General features: G+C 43.3%; 1 protein-coding gene and 1 pseudogene across 1 annotated transcript in view; one reads left to right on the top strand and one right to left on the bottom strand.

Annotated features, from left to right (window-relative positions):
- The first annotated feature begins 5,746 nt into the window (after nucleotides 1-5,746).
- DERL1 (derlin 1) overlaps nucleotides 5,747-26,173 on the top strand; it is a 28,648-nt gene continuing 8,221 nt past the window's right edge. Inside the window, exons 1-5 of the mRNA XM_032315611.1 lie at nucleotides 5,747-6,095; nucleotides 17,934-18,045; nucleotides 23,833-23,897; nucleotides 25,123-25,149; nucleotides 25,723-25,818. Coding sequence (XP_032171502.1) covers nucleotides 5,943-6,095; nucleotides 17,934-18,045; nucleotides 23,833-23,897; nucleotides 25,123-25,149; nucleotides 25,723-25,818 — 453 coding nt within the window. The 5' untranslated portion in view covers nucleotides 5,747-5,942. The remainder of the gene's footprint in view (nucleotides 6,096-17,933; nucleotides 18,046-23,832; nucleotides 23,898-25,122; nucleotides 25,150-25,722; nucleotides 25,819-26,173) is intronic.
- Nucleotides 12,828-13,363, bottom strand: LOC116575491 (annotated as a pseudogene).

Genomic DNA, 26,173 nt, shown 5'->3' with positions numbered 1-26,173 from the left:
GGCACTGGAGATACAGAAGCGAACAAAAGAAACATCTTATCCCTGTGGAACTCACAGCTAGAAGTCACAAACTGAGATCTTTTTTGGTGGAAGCAATCAATACTTGTTAGTGCGTATGGAACATAATTTATTGATGTTGTAAAACTATATTTAGTCATAAGATTCTGGAAGGCCATTCCCTTGAGGCATCTGAAGTGTTTTCAGATGGAAAGAAAAGGGAAGAGGAGGAGGGTTTTGGCTGCAGTGGGAGGGAGAGCCAGTAGGGCTGGACTGAGAACCTGCCCTTGCTGGTACCTTGATCTTGAACTTCTAGCTTTCAGAATTGTGAGGAAAAAATTTCTGTTGTTTGTAACCACCCAGACTAGAGCACTCTGTTGGCTGGCTGAATTAAAGAGTACAACCTTGGGCTCTGCGTAGACCTGGTTTTAAGTCTTATGTTTGCACTTGCTAGCAAGTGGCAAGTTACTTCACTTTTCTGAAGCTGTTTCTTCAATTACAAATAAGAATAAAAGTACCTAGAGGCGTTGAAATTTTCTTTCTTTCTTTCCTTTTTTTTTTTTTTTTTTTTAAAAAGATTTTATTTATTTATTTTAGAGAGAGAGACAGTGAGAGCGGGAGAGGCAGAAGGAGAGAGTATCTCAGGCTGACTCCATGCTGAGCGCAGAGCCTGACATGGGGCTTGGTCCTAGGACCCTGAGATCTTGATCTGACTGAGCTGACGCCAAGAGTCAGATGATTAACTGACTGTGCCACCCGGGCCCCCCAGGTTGAGATGTTCTTGTGAAGACTTATTAAGCCCATACCCATAAAGTGTCAAATTATTAATACTCAACACATATTATTAGTAAAAAGAAAAAGAAGCTAGCTATTAGTATACAAAACATACATGTGAAGATGTTCAAGCCGTATTTAACAGCTTTGACAACGGTCAAAGGATCATGCTACACCACTAGCAGAGTATTATTTAGTCATTACAATGATAGTTATGAATATGAAAGGGATTATTTTTTCCCAAATACTTCCTGCATAAACTCTGGTCCAGCCAGCCTGGTTTACTTGTCCACAAAACATTAAGTGCCTCCCACTTGCTGGCCCTCTGTGTTAGTTACTAGAGTAAAACTAGTATATGTGAGATGTTTTGGAGTTTATAAAGAACTTTGACATTTGTCAGTGACATTGTCACTGAAGTCTAGCAGAGCGGTTCAAAGATGGACTCAGACCTGCACTGGAATCACCAGGCATCATTATGAGACCTTGGATGAGTTAGATGAGGTCTGTTTCTCAGTTTCTGTAACAGTAATAATTCTATACCTGCCTGTGGGGTTAGTGTACCCATGAAGGGAGACAGTACTTGGGAACCTCAAGCCTGGAGTTTGGTAAACAGCAGCCTCTCAATTCAAACAGACAAACAACAAACAACTTTGATGTAGCGGCAGATAATACTATTACAATTATTAGGGACTTGCCCATGGTCCCGTAGGATCAGTGAAGGTCATACAGTCAGCAAAGGACAGAGGCAGGACTGGAATCCAGATTCATTCTTTTATGGTTGTAGAAGCTGACTTTATTTAATACATAAGCACATACATACATGTGCACACCTGCACATCAGAATAACACATGTGAAATGCTTTATATGGTGTTTAATAACTGCCTTGCCCCCCAGCCCGGTGTGCCAAACTCTTTAAAGCTTCCCAGACTTATGACTAAAAATATAGGGCCGGTCCTGCCAGGTATGACAGATAAATGATTATTCTTGCCATAGCTTCACCTGTAAGATGGGGCTAATGAAATTGCCTACTAGTTCACGTACAGATTAATTACATCTTTGCAACATGCTTTGAATTTCTCAAAGATGCCACGTGGGTGGCAGGCATCCATTAGGATGGTGTTCCTGTGTGACTGTTGTGACCGCCCCTGTCTGTCAGCATCACTCAGTGCCAAGCTTCGGAGCTAGGCAATATTGTGCTTGTAATTGTTGGTCTCCCCCACCAGCTTTTTTTTTTTTTTTTTTTTTTACATTGTTTTTTTTTTTTTTATTTCCAGCATAATTTTTTTTTTTACATTGTTTTTTTTTTTTTTTAATTTCCAGCATAACCCCACCAGCTTTTTAAACTCCTTTTTAAAGAGAAACAATTGGAAATACACTTCAACACAGCGGGAAAGACAGTTACGGTCATCTTTTCTACCTCTCAATCTTAAGTTTTTGACACTGAACCTGTTCCTTTCTGAACAAACCTCCTTTCTACATATTTCGAAAATTAATTTTAAAATATGTAGTACATATAGTTGGGACATTTAAAAGGTATCAAGGGGGCACCAGGGTGGTTCAATGGGTTAAAGCCTCTGCCTTGGGCTCAGGTCATGATCCCGGGGTCCTGGGATCGAGCCCCGAATCGGGCTCTCTGCTCAGCAGGGAGCCTGCTTCCCCCACCCCCACTCTCTGCCTACTTGTGATCTCTGTCAAATAAATAAATAAAATCTTTTAAAAAAATAAAAGGTATAAAAGAATATGCAGTAAAATGTCTCTTTCCTACTCTTGTCTCCCAGCCTTTGAGTTTCCCTTCCCAGAGGTAACTGCTGTTCCAAGCAAATACCATGTGTATATTGTGTGTGTGCTTTCTGTACAATACAACCATGTCAAGGCATAGTGTGTACATTGTACTGTAACTCTCGTGTCCTTATTGCTATATTATTAGAGATCATTCCATTTTGGGGTGTAGGAAGTTATTGTTTTCCAGTAAAGGTTGATAGTATTTGAGCATAGGGACAAACCATAGTTTAATTGGTTTCTTATTGATGGATAATCAGATATTTCCAATCTCTTGTGCACTTAAGAAAACAAAAAGTTGGGAGTCTATCTAAAGCTTCAATTCCTAGAAATGTGTTTCAATATTGCTAAAGTGCTTGCCAGAGAGGCTATACCAATGTATATTCTCATCAATAATTCATAAGAACGCCTATTTCCCCCACGCTTCCACAATGTTTCCTAGAACTTACCTAATCATTATCTGCATGTTTTTAAATGATAACTTGTGTTAATGACAGTAACACTGGGACTTCCTTACAAGGTAAGCAATTAAAGTCTAGAGCAAGCTGTTTGGGAACATTGGGGAAGTCCTCTATTTAAGATAGCTAAGAATAAACCACCTTTTTATTGCCCAGAATAGTTTATCACAATATATAGTGATTTTACAGAGAGAAACAGAAAAGTCCTGAATGTCCATCTAGTCTGACGGTTCTCAAAGAATGGTCTGCAGATAACTTGGATCAGAATCACATGGTGGGAGAGGATAGGGTTTTGAAAATGCAGATTTCTATTTCTAAAAGTGATACGGTTTCACTGTAAAACATTTCGAAAAGAGAATAGTAATAATGTTGATGTTCCTTTAAGGCCTAGACATGAATTTTTATTTATTTATTTATTTATTTATTTATTTATTTATTTGACAGAGAGAAATTACAAGTACACTGAGAGGCAGGCAGAGAGAGAGAGAGGAGGAAGCAGGCTCCCTGCTGAGCAGAGAGCCCGATGCGGGACTCGATCCCAGGACCCTGAGATCATGACCTGAGCCGAAGGCAGTGGCTTAACCCACTGAGCCACCCAGGCGCCCCTTAGACATGAATTTATCTCATTTGAATCTTAACAACAATCCTATGAATGCAGTACTATTGTTCTCCCTTCTCCCATTTTACAGATGAGGAAACTAAGGCACAGCAAGATTGTAATTTTTACAATTTCATCAGAGAAACCCTCCTTGGCTTTCCACAAAAGCTAGATAACCCATTTTCTCTTATTGTACCTTGGATACAATGGGTAGTGGGGAGGTGCAGAGAATGAATCTCAGGCAGTATCTTCAAATATTATGTTATTTATACAATGCTCTGGCTTTTATTGTATATCAAAATTATGTTCTAAGGTTGTACTAATTTATATTCCTACCAGCTTTGTATAAATGACGAGTTTTCTCATATATTCACTACGCTTGATATCCATTAGTTCCCCAAATGTTACATGTTTTTATCAGACTGTGCAATACTTAGTGCCCTTTTATTGTGTAGAAACTGTTTTTTGCTAATGGACATCAGGGATGTTGTGCTAAGAAATTCTAAAATAGGGGCGCCTGGGTGGCTCAGTGGGTTAAAGCCTCTGCCTTCAGCTCAGGTCATGATCCCAGGGTCCTGGGATCGAGCCCCGCATCGGGCTCTCTGCTCAGCGGGGAGCCTGCTTCCTCCTTCTCTCTCTACCTGCCTCTCAGCCTACTTGTAATCTCTGCCTGTCAAATAAATAAATAAAATCTTTTAAAAAAAAAAAAGAAGGAAATTCTAAAATAATATATTGTTCAAAAACTATGTACTGTATAGTACATACAGTACTATCAATGTACTGTATGGTGTCTAACATAACATAATAAAAAAAAATAAAATCCATTGTTGAACACACTTTGCTGTTTGAAATTTTATTGGTATAGATGGAATATTCCATTCTCCCCCGACAGATCTGAACTATATGGGTCATTCTAACACGTGATTTTCAATCTAGGTGCAAATCCTTCCATAAGGAAAGGTCTGATCTGAAAGGTCAGACCCAATAGTCCACATTTATCCTAAATTTGAGATTTCAAAGGAAAGGGGACCTCGGGTCTGCTTCTCAGCTCAGGCCTAGGCTTGATGTTAACACTTTTACACACAGCACTGCTTTGCTTTGAACCCACCAAAACACTGCTTCATTTAAGTTTTACCAAAATTTTACTTCACCCACTTTTTTGATTGATGAGATGGTTCAGGTTCCTCTAGAGTGCAGTGTCCCCTTCTGCAGCAAATAAAGCTAATTCTGGACTACAGGTGTGTCCCTAGTGGTTTTTATTGGATGGCTTAATCAAAAAAAAATTTTTTTTTTGGTGTAATCAAACTTAAACTGCAGGACCTACATCTGAAAACAACAGGAAAAGTTCTATCTTCCTATCTTTTTACAGATTCTTTTAAGAATAGGACGGATTCTCTTCTATTTGTAATTTAAAATCCTACTTGATAGTTAAGATCATTTCTACCTTCAGTCCCTCCAACATTCGAAGCTGGCTGGAGCGGCTGTTTTCTCGGCGTGGAAAACTCCCCAGTTCTTTGCCTGGGGCGGTAGTGGGGTAGCGGGGGTGGTTCAGCTCAAAGGTCATCTCACCGAAGACGTTCTCCCTGATCATTCTCATCTAAAGTAGCTATCTTTTCCACAGTCCCCTGCTCCCACCCAGCCACTCCTATTTTATTATATTCTTTACTTTTTTTCACTCGCTGAAATTACCGTATTCACTTATTTAGCAGTTGTCTATCCTCATTAGAATGTAAGCTCCAGGAGAGAAGGTACCGCGACAGCTGCGATAGTCGCAGGATCCCCGGGGCCTAGGACTCACCTCACACTTGCTAAGCCCCCGCACAGACATTTGTCGAATGCAAGAACAAACGAGGAAGTGTGTGATGTTCCTCCTTCCTTTTTAAACACCGCCCGAGAAGACCCACCTGGATTACAAACCCGGCTTGAACTAAGTAGCAGGCGTTCAGCTTCGCCATTGGTTGGAGTATTTGCCGTTGCCCCTAGCAACCACTGTTTCCCACCAGTCGTGTCTTCGCCTCTTATGGCCCCGCCCCCATGGCCCCGCCCCCGAACCGCCGAGCTTTTCAACCCAGTGGCAAAAATCCGTGCTTGCCCTTTAAGCGGCGGGACTTCTGGTCAACGTCTTCCGTGGCCGCCGGAAGGGGAAGTTTGCCTTCGAACGCTCCCTCGCTCGTCCGAATTCGGTGGCGCCACGTCCGCCCATCTACGCCTTCTTATCCGCGGCTTGGGCGGCTTCCGCCTCGACACCTTCCACTCGCGGAGCGGGCCGGGTCCTGAGGGGCCAGGGACGGGGAGTGGGACGGTTGTGCCTTTTCTGGCCACTTAAAAGGCGAAGATGTCGGACATCGGGGACTGGTTCAGGAGCATCCCGGCCATCACGCGCTATTGGTTCGCCGCCACTGTCGCGGTGCCCTTGGTTGGGAAACTCGGTCTCATCAGCCCGGCCTACTTCTTCCTCTGGCCCGAAGCCTTCCTCTATCGCTTCCAGGTACTGACCGGCGACGAGCAGAGTGGAGACTGCAGGTCCCAGGAGGCCTGTCGGCTGCGGAGCGTACACCGGCATGTTGCGGGCGCGCGGTGCCTGGTGGGATTTGTAGTGCGACCGCTCCAGCGGTTTAGGGCGGGTCCTGTGGTTGGGGGGCGGGGTGAAGGCGAAGGGGTCCGGAGCTCTATGGCCAGGATGGCTGGAGCAGTGGGTTTGGCCTGGTAAAAAGGAACTGATTTCGCCCCTCTAAGATTATGCTCCCCGCCCTCTGCATTCAGAGAAGGAGGCAGCGGGAAGGTAATTCTCTGATAGTTGTTAATCTTTTGGGCGCCGGTGATTAGCAGCTTGGGTCCACCCGGAGCAGGTACCCTCTGACCTTGCTCTGCCACCCACGTGGGTGCCATGTGGTTGTCAACTACTCAACATCCAGTTCTTCTTGTATTAATGGAGCACCCCCCCCCCCCCCTTTGTGGGAGTAGTTTGAAGTCAGATGCAAGAGTTGTTTGTCTGCATTTCATCCAGTCCGTACCTGGTATGTGGCATGGAATAGAATGTATGAAGGACTAAGTAAAGAGTAAATTGGTCCAGAAATAGAAGGCCTCGTTGTTTGTTTAAGTATGAAGGAAACTGTCCAGAGTATTTCTGGCAAGAGAGTATTAGTTTCCCAGACATGATCCTTATTCACTGGAGTCTGTGATTTAGATCATTAATCAGTGGCAGGTCAGATACTAAGATCTGACATTAATTTGAGCACATTAATTGACATGTGGGTAACACTGTCATGTCTTCCCCCTCTTGACTGCTGTTTCTTACTCTCATTTCCTGGTTCCTCATCTTCCTGACCTTTAACTGTTGTGATGTGCCCCAGCGATCAGTTATAGGAACTTTTCTCTATACTCGCCCCAGCTGTAGGTGATCTCATTTAGCTCCGTGGCGTTAAATACATTCTATACACTTAAGACTCTCAAATACAAATAGACATATTTTCAGTCCAGATCTGCCTCCTGATTTCCAGCTGTCAGTTTGGAATTTCTCTCTCTGATGACTAATAGGCATCTAAAATTTAACATGTCCCAAACTGGATACCCTTTGTCCTTTGCTCTAGAAGTATATAGCAATTCCGTTATTACAGGAGCTCAAGCTAGTAGTCATAGAATCATCTTTGGCTTTTCTCTCCACATCCCACAATTTGCCAGCTAATTGTTTGCTCAATTTTACATATATATCCAGGTCCCTTTTCATTCTCCATTACAAGCCATTATCATTTCAGCCCAGTTCTTTTCTCTAGACTGCTGGAGTGATCCTTTTAAAATATAAACCAAGTCCTGTCAGTCCTCTGCCCTGAACCTTCCAATGTCTTCTCAACTCAGATGTGTAAAATCCAAGTCTTTTCAGTGGCCTACAAAGACCCTCTACTTCTGCTCTGACTTTGTGTCCCGCCACTCTCCACCTTCCTTACACATTAGGCTCCACAGTGGAATGCTTGTTCCTTCAGCAGCCAGCTCTCCTCAGGTCCTTAGCGCATGTTGTTTCTCTGAGGAAGATAACCATGATTACTTCCTTGCCTTCAAGTCTCTTCTCCAGTGCCGCCTTATTGACAAGGCGTTATGGATGCTCTACATAAAATAGTACCCGTCCTTCACGCCATCTCCCTTATCCTTAATTTTACTTGCTACGTATCACCTGTTGGCATCTGTTAGTCGGCTTCCCTTCAGAAAATCAGGCTCCATGAGAACCAGACCCCTGACTTGTTTACTGCTATCTTTGTTAAACAGAATAGTGCCTGGCACATAGCATGTGCTTTCATGTTGGTTGAATGCGTGGAAATAATTGGCACTTACTAGTGTTGGGCACTGGAGCCACAATAGTGAATAGGACAGAAAGTCCCAGCTCCCATGAAGAAAGAGAGGCGTGTGATAGAGAGTGACTTAACATCTGATGGAATGTTCCAGAAAGGCTTCAGAGATGATATCTGAACTGAAATCTGAATGTCAAGGAGCCAGCTTTGGGAGGATCTGGCTCTGGGGACAACTCTCTAAGAAGAAGAAATAGTAAGTGGAAGGCTGAGAGGCAGGGCCTAGAAACAGAAGCAAGCGTAGTTAGCTTAGTCTAGAATCAGCTGTGGGAATGAGGATTGGTAGGTGAGGACAGAAGTAATGCGGGATCAGTACGATAAAGCAGAGATGGAAGGGTAGCCTGGACCTGGATTGCTCAAGGCTTTGTGGCTTGGACTTTATTTTGAAATAAATAGGACTAATAAATAAATAAACCAGGAAGGCTTTGGAGCATTTTGTTTTTACTTTTATTTTTTTTAAGATTTTATTTATTTATTTGATAGAGATCGCAAGTAGGTAGAGAGACAGGGAGAGAGAGAGGAGGAATAGGCCCCCAGCCGAGCAGAGAGCCCAATGTGGGGCTTGATCCCAGGATCACGGGATCATGCCCTGAGCTGAAGGCAGAGGCCTTAACCCGCTGAGCCACCCAGGCGCCCCACTTTGGAGCATTTTGAACAGAAGACTGACAACATTGCTTTGACTGCTCTGTGGGATGGACTTGATATGGGGAGAGGCAGGAATCAAGTTAGAAGGCGAGAGAGATGCTTTGGGCCAGGGTGGCCACGAAGATAGAAGTGCTTGGATTTGGGAGTTGAGCGGCCCAAGGTTGCTGCTGAATGGATGTGAAGTGGGAGAGGCTGAAGGCAGCAGCACTCAGAGATGTCAGTTTCCACACGGGATGGTGGAGCCCTTTACCAAGATGGGAAATGTTTAGGAAGGCGTAGGTTTGGGTGCGGGGTGTTGGTGGATAAAGAGTTCTGTGTTGGCCACGTTAAGTCTAGAGGTGCTTCTTAGGCATCCAGATGCAGAAGTTAAGTAGGCAGTTGGATGTTAAAAAATGATTTGGCCCCACAGTCAGAATTGCACGCTGTTTTCTATTTTCTTTGGTAATTATTTGTGACCTAGTGAATGTTGTGTGCTTTGTACCTGGTGAGTGGCATGTTGGGTAATGTGTGTACAGGAGGAGCATTGGTTGTAAATCCTTTGGTGAGAAGGATCTGGTCCAAACGGGCTCTTTGGCCCTCCTTGCAGAGTCTCGCTCACTTGTGCAGTGAGACCAGTGAAGTAGGAAAGCCTTTCTAAGAGACCAGGTAAATGCTGACAGCGGTGACTTGGTTATCAGAACCATCACTCGTCCCAGCTCCCATGCTTTTCCCTTCTCCCACATGTTGTCTCGTCCGGGCTCATCCCGAGACCAGGGAGAAGCTGCTGGGAGCAGGGACAGCGCGCTGATTGTCCACCTGTGAAAAGGCCCATGTCTGTATCTTCTTTCTGCTCCTCTGGCTCCTACCCATCCTGGACAGATGTCGCTTTCAGACCCACCTGGAGGAACTCGTTTGCAGATGAAGCCTTTGAAGGAAGAACTGTGCCTCAGAGGCAGATGTGTGACAAACAGCGCGTGTTGTGTTTTCTCTTAGAGGCTCATCTTTTCCTTAGAAGCTGAGTCTTGAACAGCTTTAAAAAAAAACCCGATTTAGAATTGTGGGTTCATGTTGGAAGGGATGAAAGTCGCTTCTTCTCATCTGTAGGTCTTTTCTGAGTAGCCTGTTGGTTTGGAACTGCAAAATTTCAAGTGTTCTTTTCCTAGTTTGGGTCGGAGTATTAAGACTCACTACGCTGTTGTCCCAAATTCCTAGTCCCTCACATTTCACAGCCATCCATCAAGTAACTCATAATGATGAAATGTCTTCGTATGGGTCCTTGATTAACTAGGAGAGGTGGTAATTTCTTGCGGCCCGGGAGGTGTCTGAGATCGTCTCCCGGGGCTGCCGGTTGCTTTGGACGGAATCAGCTCGCCCCCTTCCGTGTGTGTTGCGTTTCCGTGTTTGCTCATTCAGCTCCCACAGGCATCCCGAGACAAGTGTCACTGCACTTGGTAGACAGCTGCGGATACGGTTTCCACTTCAGTGAGTCAAAGATAGTTCTGAGCTGTCTCGTCTAACTCCTTCGCATAGTATCTACCAAAATACACAGTTCAGTGTTTAGCAAACATTCTTGAGGGTGATTTCTTCCAAGTCAGTTATCTGCTTTCTCTTAAAATAGAATGAACAAACATGGGATTTCAAGTAGTTGAGTCATGGTTCCCCAGGCCTGGCTCAGACCCTTACTGGTTACTCTGCCCTTAGGCAGGTTACTTATCCTTTCCGAGGCTCAATTTTGTTACCTGAAAGTGGGGATAGTTTAATACCATATGGACTCTGATCTAACTCCATTGATTATAAGGTGCTTCATCAACTAAGTACAACTTTTTGGAGGGATGGGAGAGTAGAAATTCCATATATATATATATATATAGCCACATCCTAGTTTTAGAAACATAAAAACGAGTATCCTCAAATTGAGGAGGTATGTTCTTTGCTTCATGCCTCTGTTATGTAAATTCGTATAGAAAAATGCAAAGTCCCCATAAATAGTCTGGTAAATAATCTATTAAAAAATAGTGCCCATTTTTATTTACTAGCCAATAATAAGTCCTGACATCACTACCTTTTCTCTGTGGGCAGGAAGATTTTAATTTTAATTTGTAACTAAACTTGAAATACAACTGCTGGATTATTATCCCATATTTTGCCCCCGTAAACGCATCCTGACTTTAGACGAGAAGAGATGAACTCTCAGTTGCAATGATTTGTTTTCAGGAACCGTAAGAGGTGGCATGAGCCAGATCTGTGATTTGGGTCTTATGCTTATATTTGCCAAGCTTTTGCTTATGTTATCACCTTTAACCCTGATGACAGCAACCCTAGCAGATTAGTAATATTCATATATATATAAATATGATATATGATATATATTCATTCTTATGTCTATATCTATATATATCATACCACATCATCTTTATCCATGTATGATGGACTTCTGGGCTCTTTCCAGTTTAGCTGTTGTGAACATTGCTGCTATAAATGTTGGGGTACAGGTACCCCTTCAGATCACTTCATTTGTGCCTTTGGGATAAATACCTTAAGGGGGGCATGGGGTATAAGGAGCCCTGGGTATTATATAAGACTGATGAATCACTGAACTCTACCTCTGAAACTGATAATACACTCTATGTTAATTAATTGAATTAAATAATAAAGTTGGGGTGCCTGGGTAGCTCAGTGGGTTAAGCCTCTGCCTTTGGTTCAGTCATGATCTCAGGGTCCTGGGATTGAGCCCTGCACTGGGCTCTCTGCTCGGCAGGGAGCCTGCTTCCCCCTCTCTCTCTCTGCCTGCCTCTCTGCCTACTTGTGATCTCTGTCTGTCAAATAAATAAAATATTAAAAAAAAATATATTAAATAATAAAGTTAAGAAAAAAAAAAAGAGCATATTGGGGAAGAGAGACCTATTATGCACATAACCAGAAGGGAGGTGAACTTGGTCTATAGACTGAGCATAGAAGTAGCCTCAAGGTTTGGATTAGAGCTTCAGTGGCTAGGGTTTTGGTATGTACAGCTTTAAAAGCTTTCCTTAACAGTCCTGTCCACTTCAGGCAGTTGTGCTGTGGTCTGTAGATAAGGTTGCCCATTAGATTATAGCTTTAACTTTTTATGGAATTACTAGTATACCAGTAATAAAGTATATGTATTATATATTTAGAGCTTGTCGAATTTTTAAAAACTGAATGCCTGTATATGACCAGTACCCAGATCATGAAGAGAACATTTCCAACACCCCCCACACTATCCTACAGCTCCCTTCTGATACCTGTCTCCTCCAGCGGTAACTACTTTCACAGATTATTTTCGCCATTTTTTTTTTTTTTTACCTTATGTAAATGAAATCTTACAGTATATACTCTTCTGTGTCTGGTCTCTTTTTGACAGTGCGTAGGAGTCACCCATTTTGTTGCACATGATTGTAGATAGATTACCATAGATGACCATCTCTTTACTCATTCTTCTGGTAATGGGCATTTTGGATAGTTTCCAGTTCGGGCCATAAAGAATAGTGTTGTCAGCATTCCAGTACATGTCTTGGTGAACACAGGTATGCGTTTCTGTTGAGTACATACCTACAAGTAGAATGAATGGCTTCTTCTTCTTTTTTTAGTGCAATAATCACTGACATTTACTGAACAATACTTAACTTGTGTCATGGACTATTTGATTTCATCCCCTCTTATCAGGCTTGTTTTGACAATTAGACAACACATTTTTAAAGAGGGAACAAGGAAGGCACCAAATGGTTATGTTCTGTGCCCAGCTCATGCAGATGGTAACTGGTGGAATCAGGATTCTGACCCCACTAAAAATTATTCCACACTGTTTGGCCTTCCAGTAAAATTTCTTTTCCCCACAGATTTGAAATACTACCTTGATAATACACCAGCTTGCCATAAATATATCGGTCTGTTTATGGACTTTCTATTCTATTTCAGTGATCTATTTGTCTATTCTTATACTACCTTGTGATCTTTTAAAATATCTAATCTGATCCTGTCATGCTCCTTAATTAAAATTTTCACAAGCTCCCATTGACCTTACAAGGAAATCCAAACTCTTTAGCATATCCTATAAGGACCCCGCCCAGCCACCTCCTACCTCTGGAGCCTCAGATGTGGGTACAGATCGCTTTCCCCTATGTTCTAGTTAGAAAAACCTTCTGGTAGATGTCTGTGCAGGCCAAGCAGTCATTCCATATAACATCTGTGTCTCCGTGCTTTTGTTCATATGCTTCCTGTGCCTCGTTTTCTCTACTTCATATACTAGGCAAGCACCCATGGTTTGAAATGTACATGGTGGGAACTCCAGGGATCTTCCCGATCCTTCGTTAAGGTCCCAGTGAACTGTGGCCACGTGTAACACTTGTGCTGAGTTACTCTCTGTGCTCAAGCAGTCATTTGCGTGGGTTCCTTTGTGTGCACGCATGCTAGTGGTTCAGATCTTGGATCCTAGGCAATCCTTAGAGCTGCTCGGTACTTTTGCCCCGGTTTCTCAGTTGCAGCCATGACACACTCAGTTATACAAAGGGGTACGCTTGGTGCACAGACAGTTCATCATTGACTATACCCAGTTAAGTTTGGCCTGAATGGAAAAGTGGATAAGCTGGGGTGTGGTAAGGTGGGCGCAGCCTGGGTGTGGTAAGGTGGGTCCAGCTGTGTGTTTTATCGGAAGAATAAGCAGGAAGGATATTGGGGACTTCTCTTTCCTGAGTGCACTGGGATCTTGCTTTTTAGGTTTCAGTTCATCCTTCTCCTTAAGCTTCTGATCTCAGAGGCTAAGCATTTGCTTCATGGTTGTATACTTTATTTATTTATTTATTTGACACAGAGAGAGAGAGAGATCACAAGTAGGCTGAGAGGCAGGCAGAGAAAGAGGCAGGCAGAGAGAGAGAGGAAGGGAAGCAGGCTCCCTGCTGAGCAGAGAGCCTGATGCGGGGCTCGATCCCAGGATCTCGAGATCATGACCTCTGCCAGAGGCAGAGGCTTAACCCACTGAGCCACCCAAGTGCCCCCTGTATACTTCCTTTTGCTTTTTTTTTTGCTTCTGCATGTTCACGCCCCACTCTTGTTTCTCGAATGGATGGCTTCTAATAGCTCTTTCAAAGTCCACAATTGAACCTGAGTGCCTTTCACTTGTTTTTCTTGCCTACCTAGGTTGTCCAAAAAAAAAAAAAAAGCCCACACTTAGCTAACATCAGCATTTGGCACTGAGGTACTCCTCCTCTTTCTTGTTGGTGACCTATGTAGAATTTCTTAACTCCAAGTCAACCGGTCCATACTGTTTTGGGAAAAATCTTTGTTTGGGGTACTTAAAAAACCCCACTTTAGATTCTGGGTAGCATCTGTAATGGTTTCAGAAGCAGGTTGTTCGGGAGATTTTTAGTTCAAGGACAGCTGCCACCCACTCTTTCAACAGGAGGTTTGGGACCAGTAACTAAAGAGCACTGCCTTCTCCCTTTCTTAAACCCTTATAAGCCAGTGAAGATGTGGACTTCTTGCTTTGAAGTGAGGAGCTCTGGCAAATCACCTAAACTCTCATGAGGGCCCAGCTTTCATTATAAAACGGCTGGGATGAGGACTGGGTGCTGGGGGGTGAAAACGAGCTGCTGCCCTCCCCTTGGCTGCCCGCAGGCCCCGCCCTCTTGGTGCTGCACCTGCTGCCATTACGGGATCCGCGAAGGCTTTCCAGGGTTGAGAAATGGGCCGCCAACCTCTCCCAGCCCTGAAAACAAAAGCCATTTTCTCATCCTAACTATTTACATATCAGAGCAAAGGAGGGGGTTTAGCTGGGACGTCAGTGGGGATTTCAGAAGTATATTGTGGTTTTCTGAAGAGATAAGCTTTCTCCTGGTGTTTTTAAATTATAATTTTAAAGTAATACAAAAATCATATTAAGTCTCTTAGATCAATGAAAGCCAAGTATAACTCAAGGGTAAGCTTAATGAACGGGGAAAAGGAGTGAGATATTTTGACAGACACTGATTTCCAAAGCACAGGTGCACACAGTGGCTAAAAATAGTGTCATGTCGTCAGTGTTAGTGAAAGATGTAGCCGGAAAAAACCAGGGTTTCTTTTCCAAAACGAGGCCCTGAGTAACTTACGGGAATATGGAGGTAGCTTAAAATGGGAATTTGTAAAAACCATGTCAGTGTGTGTCTCCTAAGAGATTTGTAATAATCATACACCCACACATACCTTTTTTTTTTTTTTTAAACAAAGGACCTTTTAAATCCACTTTCTTAATTCCTGCCTTTTACAAAATCTGGAAATAAGGAAGGTGGAGTCAGGGCAGACTTCACTGGGTAGATGAAGACACCAACACAAAGGTTTAGACTTTTCCAAGGCCCTAGGGCTATTTAAGGGCCAAGGCCAGGGCTTGCTTGCTTCTGGTCTTCAATCCCAGTGCTCTTCATAAGCAGGGAGAATCAGGCTTATACAAGCACAGTAGTACTTAAAACATTTCCTAATTATAATTATACCTCGTAATAATGATATCACTTGTGAGAGACATTGTAAAAAAAAATCAGGGTTTTGTGTCATAAACTTTGGAGTCAAGCTGTCTGGGATCAAATTCTAGCTCCGCCACTTACTAGCTATTATTTAACCTTTTCTCATTCTGTTTCTTCAACTATAAAATCTATCTCCTGAGTCATTGTATGTAAATGACGAGAGGACCACACTTTTATTTTATTATTATTATTTTTTTAACCACTAATCAAAGTAGGGCGAGTATTAGTAGATCATTCCGCTTTTACAGATGCCAACTGAGGCAAGTCCTAGCATTGCAAGCTACAACTTTGCAGCTAGGCCTTCTCAAATCACTTCCGGTGTTCTTTCTCTTAAACTGTATCTATGATGAAGTTGTGAATGAATCAAAATGAGTTTTGACCTATTTTGCTTTGCTGGTTTAATACAGGCTTCTTGGAAAGTAGCTCTTTCGGGTATTCCAGAAAGCGTGTTTTCTTCCAGGTGGAATTGAACTTGTGAGGGTTACATTCTTGCACTTGGAGAGTAGAACTGGGTAGCTTGGTGTCTGGCCAGCCCCCACAGCTAATGTCCTCTGTTCCAGCCACACCCAAATTGTCAGCAGTCCCTGTTTGTTTATTGTGCTCTTGCAGTTCTTTTGGACTTTGTATTTGTTTTTCCGAGACCAATTTTTCCCACCGTTGGGATCAGTCTTTTGCTTCTTTGGATAACCCACTACTTGAGAACTCCTTAATGCAGGGGTCATGTCTTTCATGCTTATGTATAGCAAGGCCAAAGCCAGCATGATGCTGGTATTTCTATGGTCTGGGAAAGTCATCTTCTTCAATCACTGTTATTTAACATTGTTTTGCGGGTACTAGCCAGTGAATTAGACAACAATAGAATAAGATGCAAAATTTTATTCACAGATGGAGTTGTATATTTAGCCCAAGAGGCTCAGTTTTCCAATATTACAAGCAATAAGGTAACTTGGCTAATATTACAAGCAATAAGGTAATTCAGCTTTGGTAGTTGAGTCTATCAAAACTTAGAAAAGCTGTGAAAGACTTCTTCCTGGTGGGGAGTTGTATCACACTGGTATCACAAAGATGCCGGTTTTAGTTCTTTTTCTTTTCTTTTCTTTTCTTTTTTTTTTTTTTTAAAGATTTTATTTATTTATTTGACAGATCACAAGTAAGCAGAGAGGTGGGGCGGGTTGGGGGGGGAAGCAGGCTCCCCGCTGAGCAGCAGATGTGGGGCTCGATTCCAGGACCCTGAGATCATGACCTGAGCTGAAGACAGAGGCTTAACCCACTGAGCCACCCAGGCACCCCCCAGACCAGCCAAGAAAATTAAGACACACATGGAAGGAAAATGGGAGAGGGATTATTTAATCATGTAACTTTACCAGATATTGTAAGATCCTATAAGACTAGAAATTGAAATAAGTTGATATTGGTATAGGAATTCAATTCCAAACAGGACAGCACTTTAATATAATTAGAGACTTTAATACAAAAGGAAATAAATATATGATGAAAGTAGCTTTTCAGGTCAATGGAGAAAGTACGGGTTACTCTGTAAATGGGATTGGGAGAGCTGAGTGACCATCGAGAAAAAGAAGTCGGATCGCTGCCTCTCTCCTGAGAGGAATGGGGACTGTGTCACAGTGGAACTGTGACACTAACATATTCTTAGAGTGGAGAAGAAGTTGGTGAGCAGGATGTAGCCTGTGAGGGATGTATTTGCCGACATTAAACGAACACTTCTGCATGTCAAAGTACGGCAAGAATACCATCAAGGCACAGATTTAATGACAGACCAGAAAATATTTACAGCGGCAAGAAAGGGGAATTTCCAGAACATACAAAGAAATGCAAATCTAGCAGAAAAACAAAGAAAGGAAATGCTGAAGGTTTTAAAAAAATAATTGGTAAATATAGAAGACCCTAATGGTGAGGGTGCGGAAGGAAGACAGGCATTAATCTACAATGTAGGAGAAAGCGTAAGTCAGTTAAATATTTTTGTAGGCATCTGGCAGTGTCTGGCAAAATTGAACTCAAATGTCTGTGAATTTAGCAGATTAACTTACAGGGTTTTATCCTACATGGACGTGTATAAAAAAGATAATCAAGAATAGGCATTGTGGCATTGTAACAGTGTAAATGAATTTTGAACATTCACATAAAAGGAATACTTTATATAAAGACAGCAAAAATATTTCCTCAAGGGAATGAAACAAGGTATAGAGCTGTGCTATGCAAGAGAGGAAGAAAAGGGAGGAACTGTAGTAACACATTATTTGTTGAAAGAAATCCGAGAAATCTATTGTTGTTGCTAAAGGGAATTGGGAGATGCGGGGTAGGAGGGAGGCTCACTTCTTACTGTAGACCCTTCTGTAATTTTTTTTGGCGGGGGGAGGGAAACTTAGTAGTGTGAAGTCATATATCCATATTTCCTGAATAGCACAGGGATTTGAATACAAACATTTCTATTTTACTTCTGCCTTTTGAGTATGACAATTTTGGGCAAGGTTTCTTATCCCACGATATTCTTTTTCCTGCATAGAGATTATTATTGTTCTGTTGGAAATTGTCTTTACAGTTCAATTTTGACAGGCTTAACTGAATGCCTTATCCCAGTAAAGACTGATCATGTGCTTCTATAGTATTGATTTTTTTCAACCTGGCTAGAAGTATTTTTTCCAAATTGATACGATTGAAGCTGATGAGAGCCCTTCTTCAGTTTTCTTGAATTATATTGGTGGTGTCCCTTTGGTAGCCACCATCACAGAGGAGAATGTTTTGCAAGGGTGCATTTTGTTTAGTTAAAAAAAAAAAAAAAAAATTAACCAGGCTTGCAGAAACTAACCGCTGTGTCTGTTTTAATCTGTACAGGTTTGGAGGCCAATCACTGCCACCTTTTATTTCCCTGTGGGCCCAGGAACTGGATTTCTTTATTTGGTCAATTTATATTTCTTATATCAGTATTCGACACGACTTGAAACAGGTATGTTATCCATAGTCGTTTTAAGATTTGTTTCTAATTTACCAGTTCGTATTTACGTATTGGAAGAATTTTGAGGGCAGTTGGCCTCTGAGGAAATGGCATAAAGATGGGAATTGCTCAGTAAGTCGTACCGTTGCTGGGACTGTCCTAGGTGCTTTGAGGACTTGATTTTTAATCCTCAAAACATCATCATGAGGCATAAGTAACAGTCACCATTTTATCGTGAAAAAGTAGAAGACCGGAGCCTTTACACATCTTGTCCACGCCTTGTCCCTCGTGGCTGAGCTGTGTGCCTCTCACTGAAATTTGGCATCTCCTTTCTGTCATGTGTCATGTGGTCCAGTGCACAGTTGGGCTGAAGTATATACATCTCCCAGATTGGGGCTGAAAAGTACTCCTTTATGCTATGAAAGCCTTGTTCTCTGTGATCGAATCACTCACCTGTAAAATTTATAGCAGGGATTTAATAATCCGGTAGTTTATCAGATATGACTACCCATATGATGTTATGGTAAGTTTTTTACAAAAATCTTTTCCTGAAAGTTTCTTTGTGAATCGTCCCTTATTTCCTTTGTACAATACCCTGTGTGCTGTTCTGAGTTGCTTATGCTGAGAAGGAATAAATTGATACTGCTCTGTCGAAACGCGAACATAATTTCATTAAGCCTAAATGATTTTGAGAAGGTTGGCTGACTCCAGAGGCTTTATAAACCTGCTCGCGGTTAGCTCAGGATAGAGAATTCCGAACCACCCTTCAGTCGAAGTCAGTTTGAGAGTTGTGAATTCATCTCATAACTGCAGGGAAGTAGAAGGATGGGCATTCGGTGTCCAACATGATTTTTCCTTAAATTGGCATTTGTATGAGGTGTGTTTAAAAGGAAATCATGATGTCAGTACAGAGTGTCTGGTCGTGGACTGTTACTGCTGGAAGGGACCTCACCCATCCCCTCATTCAGGGAAAGGTAGTGTCTGGGCGCAGCCAAAACAGACAGCTGGGATTCTCACCACCACATCCTGGTTGGTCCTTACAGCCCCCAGGATCTGTGATTTTTATTCTCCCCTGTCCCAGTCGGGCCTGATACTGATGCTGACTTGCTTTGCATTTTACTCCTTGATAGGATTTCATTGAGGATGGGGCTGTTGGAGTAATTTTGTTTTTACATCAGTAGTAAACTCTAAGTGTGGATGACCCATGACCGGTTTTTAAACATTTGGTTATGGAACAATTTCAAACATACACAAAAGTAGTGAGAAAGGTTGATAAACCTTTGTTTGCCTTTTTATTGAGGTAAAATTCACATAACAAGAAAATGACAGTTGTGACCATTTTAAAGTGTACAGTTCTGTGATCTTTTTTGGTTTTGTTTTGTTTTAAAGATTTTGTTTATTTGAGAGAGAGACTGAGCGTGAGCAGGGGGAGAGGCAAAGGAAGAGGGAGAAGCAGGTTCCCGGCTGAGCAGGGAGCTGGTGTGGAGCTCGATCCCAGGACCCTGAGATCATGACCTGAGTCACAGGCAGACGGCTAACCTCTGAGCCACCCAGGAGTCCCAGTCCCTTGGTCTTTAGTCTGTTTGCAGTGTTACGCAACCGCCACTACTGTCTAATTCAAGATGTCCTCATCAACCCCCCAAAACCCAAAGCAGTTACTCTGCATCCCCATCCCCCTCTCTCCAAGCACTAGCCAAGCTCTGAGCTACTTTCTGTGCCTGTGGATTTGACAATTTGAGACATTTTAGGAGTCCTTCTGTGGCTGACTTCTCACTTAGTAGAATGTTTCCAAGGTTTATTCACGTCATAGTGTGTGTCTGCATGTATATGTGAGCCCCTTTTTAACTATTGCTCACCTTTTTTTTGTTTTTTTTTTTAAGTATTTATTTAAGTCATCTCTACACCCAACATGGGGCTCGAACTCATGACTTGGAGATCAGGAGTCACGCGCTCCCCGAACTCAGGCAGCCAGGTGCCCCTAACTCCTGCTGACTTTTAACAATGGTCTCATCACTGGTCTTATTCGATCTCTGTTCATGTCTGTTCCCCTACCCCTGATTATTTGAAACAAATGCCAGACGTGATATCGTTTCATCAGTAAATATTCTAATATTCACCTCTGAAACATAAGGACTTAAAAAAATAATTATAACACTATTATAAGACATAAATTACAACAGTTCTGTGACCACATTTTATTTTTGTTTTCTCTTGGTTATTTGATGTCCTGGAACCCATTTACTCTTCCCTTCTATCTAGTCAGGTCATATAACGAATTTGTAATACCTGAATAACACTTAAGATCTGTCTGCGGGGGGCACCTGGGTGGCTCAGTGGGTTAAAGCCTCTGCCTTTGGCTCAGGTCATGATCCCAGGGTCCTGGGATTGAGCCCTGCATCGGGCTCTCTGCTCAGCAGGGAGCCTGCTTCCCCCTCTATCTGCCGTCTCTCTGCCTGCTTGTGATCTCTGTCAAGTAAATAAATAAAACCTTTAAAAAAAAAAAAAAGACTCTTCTGCAGGATTATTAGCCCATAGATCCCTTTTGTCTGCTTGAATTCTTACAAGTCTACCCCGCTTCCCTACTCTCCAGTCACAGAGCAGAGAGGCATTTTTTTGAGTTTTATTGACCTGTAATTCAAGTACTGTCCAGTTCCACCCATTTAAAGCATACAATTTGGTGAGTGTTCACAGAGTTGTGCAGTCATTTCTACAGTTAGTTTCAGAATATTTTATCACCACAGAAAGAAACCCTATACCCCTCAACAGCCACTCTCCATTTCTGTCCAACCTCATCTTCCCCTTACGCTTTTAGGCAGCCACTAGTCTCCTCTCGCCTTTTTGGATTTGCCTCTGTTGGACATTTCTTACAGACGGAATCGTGCACCATGTGACCAGCTGCTTTTGCTTAGCGTGGGGTTGTCAGGGTCCTTCCGTGTGCCACGTATCAGTACGTCTCTCCTTTTTGTTGCCAAATAAGACTCCGTTGTGTGGAATTATCACATTTTGTTTCTCCATCCATCAGCTGATGGATGTTTGACTTGTTTTCATTTTTCACTGTTATGAATAAGGCAGCTATGAACGTTTGTGTCAAGAGGAACTTTTGAGACCTGTCTTTTTTTTAAGATTTTATTTATTTATTTGACAGAGAGAGATCGCAAGTAGGCAGAGAGGCGGGCAGAGAGAGATTGGAGGAAGCGGGCTCTCTGTGGGGCTCGATCCCAGGACCGTGGGATCATGACCTGAGCCGAAGACAGAGGCTTTAACCCACTGAGCCACCCAGACACCCCGAGACCTGTCCTTTTAAAATAAGATTTCCCAGACAAGAAAACAATGATCTGGAGAGGTGGTGACATGCCCCGCGGGTCACCAAGCTGTTCGAGGTAACACAGCTAGGACCGGAGCCCGGGTTCGCTGATCCCCAGTCTTCTCTGGGCCATACGGCCTCGTGTTCACATCCTGACAGAACGCTTGCCGCCTGCACGTTTTCCTGCCTGACTCACAGGAGTCCTGTCCACAGGAGCGCCGCCTTATTTGTAAGGTTTCTGAATTGAACTGCAAGACTGCAGTTGGAGGCCAGTAGGTTTGTCAATTTCCAGTTGCATACTTGTCAGATAATATAGTACTGTAGTTGGTGTGATTGCAGTAGTTCACGTATTCAGTCCAGAGAATCCTCAGAAATCATGAAGCCAGGGAGGTGCCTACCTGGCCTAGGGCCAGAGCATGTGACACTCGACCTCCAGGTTGTGAGTTTAAGCCCCACCTTGGTCAGGGAGCCTGCTTAAAAAAACGTAATGAAACAAAAAACAAATCACAAAGCTGAAACCAAATCAGAAGAAGCACAACTGTTACTGAAATTCAGAGTTTGTTTCGAATTTCAGCTGATTCATCTATAGGGATCCCCTACTAGTAAGAGTCCTCAACACTGGGGCTGCAGTGTGCCTTTGAGACACCAGGGGAGAAATTTGGGAAAGTAGGAGAGACTTCTGGGGTGCCTGCGTGGCTTAGTGGGTTAAGCCTCTGCCTTCGGCTCAGGTCATGAACTCAGGGTTCTGGGATCGAGTCCCGCATCAGGCTCTCTGCTCAGCAGGGAGCCTGCTTACCCCTCTCTCTGCCTGCCTCTCTGCCTACTTGTGATCTACGTCTGTCAAATAAATAAATAAAATCTTAAAAAAAAAACAAACAGAGAGACTTCTGCTAGAAACTTGTTGTATTATATTAATTGAAAAAAACCTTTTTTTTGGTTTTATTTATTTATTTGACAGCACAAGAGAGCACAAGTGGGGAAAGGTAGAGGCAGAGGGAGAAGCAGGCTCCCCGCTGAGCAGGGAGCACGATGTGGGGCTCGATCCCAGGACCCTGAGATCATGACCCAAGCCAAAGGCAGACACCCAACAACTGAACCAACAAGGCACCCCATTTTTAATTTTTTTTAAAAGAATTCTAAATTTATTTGAGAGAGAAAGAGCACGAGCAGGGAGAGGGTGTGGGGAGGGGCAAAGGGAGGGGGAGAAGCAGACTCCCCACTGAGCAGGGAGCCCGCCTCGATCCCAGGACCCTGGGATCATGACCCGAGCCAAAGGCAGATGCTTAACCGACTGAGCCACCCAGGCGCCCCGCTTGTTATCTTTTAGACAGATACTTTCCCCTGCCTTTCTAATACTTGTTAGAGTTTCTTTTTAATTGACTATGTATCATGCTGTTACAATGGGGTGTCCAGAGGCGGAAGGTAGCTGTTTGAGCTCATGTGACCTTACAGTCATTTGTTTTTTATCTCTGCCTCTTTTCTAGTCTTTCAGCTGAAGGCACGAGGAATCACCCTGAGAAGGGAGAGCCAGACCAGTGTTGATTATCCTGTCCAGGGCTGAGACAGAGTCTGGTATACGGTGTAATAACAAGGGCACTAGACTAGTCACTAGAGTTCACCCCGCTTCTACCAAGCCATGCCACTCTGGTCGTTTAACTTCCTGTCCTCATCTGTGGAAACGGGGCCTGGCCTTTCTACCTCCCGGATGTAGCGTGAAGGTGCCGAGTCAGAGGCTCGGGGAAGGGTTGTGGCCCGACTCCTCCTCTTCTCCGGCCTCGTAAGCTGGGAGGAGGAGATGGAATCTTCTCAGAAAGCCCAGGGTCAGACTCCGTGGTAGTGCGTGTGTGCACACGCGTGTGTGCGCACGTGTCTAATAACAACACAACAGTGAGAAGCTCCCGGCCGAGTCCTGCTGGAGGAGTCACAGGGGTAGGCAAGGCAGCTGTGGTTCCTTTCGCATCAGAGCTGATGGTCCAGTGGAGGGGTAAGGATTACCCAGGTGAGCCCAGATGTGTCTCCGGGAAGCAGAGGCTGGCGGGTGGCGAGTCGTCGAGGGGTGGGATCTCAGACGCCCGTAGCACTGACTCTCCTCGCCGTGGGTCGTTCAGCCCGTGGGGGTTGGGGAAGGTCCTTACTAGAATTCAGTTAGGAGAACACAGATTAGCCTTGCTCACTTGACTGGAGTTTAGGGCTTTATTGAGGACATGGTTTTATTTATTTTTAAAGATTTTATTTTTAAGTAATCTCTACACCCAATGCGGGGCTCAAACCCACAACCCCGAGATCAAGAGTCGAATGCTCTACCGACTGAGACAGCCAGGTGCCCCAAGGGCATGGTTTTAGATGTTTTAAAAGATTTTCTTCTGCTTGAGAGGAGGAATTTAAAAATATTCTCATGTTGGCTTTCTCTCTAACTTTCTGAAGTATTTCTTTACAGAGGAGTTGCTTTGTTCTGAAATTCTGAACCATGACATTTGGCTTATTTTTGTTTCTAGGAGCTTTTGATGGGAGGCCGGCAGACTATTTATTCATGCTCCTCTTTAACTGGATTTGCATCGTGGTATCCTTTAGTCTGTTATTTGGGGCCAGAAGTAAACCATTATTTTCAGGTTTGGGGAAGTAGACAGTATTCTGTACAACAGTTCAAATTATAGTATTTGCATCTGTTTGCACCAGTGAATAATTACAAATAATTAAAGTTTTTTTTTTTTTTAAGATTTTATTTATTATTTGACAGAGAGAGAGAACAAGTAGGCAGAGTGGCAGGTAGAGGGAGAGGGAGAAGCAGGGTCTCCGCTGAGCGGGGAGCCCAAAGCGGGGCTCGATCCCAGGACCTTGGGATCATGACCTGAGCCGAAGGCAGCCACTTGAACCAACTGAGCCACCCAGGCGCCTCAGTTAAAGTTTGATTTTAAAGTTGTCGTACATCACAGAGCCCCCAAGTGACGGCGTTCCCTTCCCATTGCCGGGTTTTCCACATTTGGTTGAATTTTATTGCTGTCCCTCCTCTTGTTCCCAGTTCTCTGTGTCGCATGTGTGACAGCTTGTTGACTGCAGCACAAAGAGATCCCGTGCCATGAGACAGCTTTTGGAATCTGTGCTCCATCTCAGAAAATTAATTGACAACCAGCATCCCTTTCTGACTTCACTGCTGTCCTTGTCCTCGGGGCCTACACAGTAATTTGGTCCTTCTGGAAGGGCCCGGCTTGTCTCTCTGTGTTGTAGCCCCCGCTGCCAGCAGCCTTCCAGCTGCGGACCTGTGCAGATGGCGAGGGCCGCAGAGGGGGCACGATCGCTCAGTCTGTGCCCAGCTGGTGAGCTTAACATTGCTCTGGGGCTTAGCGGCCATTGAAACTTGGCCCCAAGCCAGGACATGTGGCACTTTGGATGCCCTTTCCCCTCCTTTAAGGGAAGAAAAAAAAAATTGTTCTGGATATCCACCATGCTATGGAGCCCTGGATGTGAGTAGAACCCTAGTTAGTTTCAGGCCGCAGGTATCTCCGTCTTCCGGTTGAAGACAAGATGCTGAGACACTGGGCAAGGCCGAGAGGACACAAGGGGCCAACTGAGTCCTACGCCAGAGCCGCCACATCTCCCGCTTCCTTGTCGTCAGATACTACAACAGAGTATTCATGATGGAGATTGTTAGATACCTTTGTGTTCTGGGATGTTTTAAACAACCCGAACTCTAGAAAAGCGTTTTCTTTCTGAACACAGGAATGAAATGAACTGATGATAGGTGCACAATGCTTTGTTTGTTCTGATCTTTAACCTTATATACCAAGATTACTGGCTTAGCAATGGATATGCAGGTAAGTGTCCCTAGAAACTGTTTGCCCTTTTAAAATGTTTCAGATTTACAATTAATGGCCTTTGAGGGAAGCTTAAATTGCATTAACCCTGTGGTTAATTACGTGGCATTTTGAAGTTATAGAATTACAACTTTTATTTTGAAAGTCTTATATGAATGATCTAAACTGTTAGTTTCCTGGCTCATTTCTGGCTTCTTTGTTATGTTTGGGCATCCAGAGTGATGATTCTCTAGTATCTTCTTTGTATTATGTGGATATGTATTTTTTTAATTGCAAATATATAGTAAGTAAAGTTTTACTGCCTACTGTTTTTCAAATAACCAAGCTTGACCCTGATATTTCTGAATACATCTAAAATAATTATATTTTATTCTAGGATTTTGTAGCATGCATTGTATAATTGATTAACTGAAAGGATCAGTTTGTAATTCTGATGATTGAATTTCTTTTTAGCTTTTATAAAGCCATAGGAGAATTTATTTGTAGGGGAGAGGTTAAAAAAAAGTAGATTCACGCTGAGCCTGTTGGGAGTGCTTCTGGAGCCATGTCTTTACATGTTGACTTCTTTTGCAGTTGCTGATGATTCCTCTGATCATGTCAGTCCTTTATGTCTGGGCCCAGCTGAACAGAGACATGATTGTATCATTTTGGTTTGGAACACGATTTAAGGTACTTTCACGTAGTTGGAAAAATTTCCTTTTCATTTGTCCTTGCAAAATCCCTCTTCAGCTCAGAGATGCACTTTCTGACTCGTCCAGAAGAGGTCACTGCAGAGCAGTGTACGGTAGGCAGCCCCCTCTCCTGGCTCAGTCCCTTGCCTGTCTTTAGCCAACCTGGAATCCTTTGCTGGCTCTTCTCACTCACTCTGTGCTTCAGGCCTCTGAGGCATGTGACCCTGAGTGATCTCATGTCTGTGTGTGTGATAGAGAGGGGGAAGGAAAGATACTTGTGGGGAGCAGCCTCTTAAAATCTGTTCTTATCATTCCCTGTTAACGTATTGTACACTTTAGCCAGAACAGATTGT

This window comes from Mustela erminea, chromosome 16 (assembly GCF_009829155.1).
Source record: "Mustela erminea isolate mMusErm1 chromosome 16, mMusErm1.Pri, whole genome shotgun sequence".
NCBI classification, from domain to species: domain Eukaryota; kingdom Metazoa; phylum Chordata; class Mammalia; order Carnivora; family Mustelidae; genus Mustela; species Mustela erminea.
Note: the sequence above shows the minus strand (reverse complement) of the source record. Positions and strands in the feature narration are given on the sequence as shown.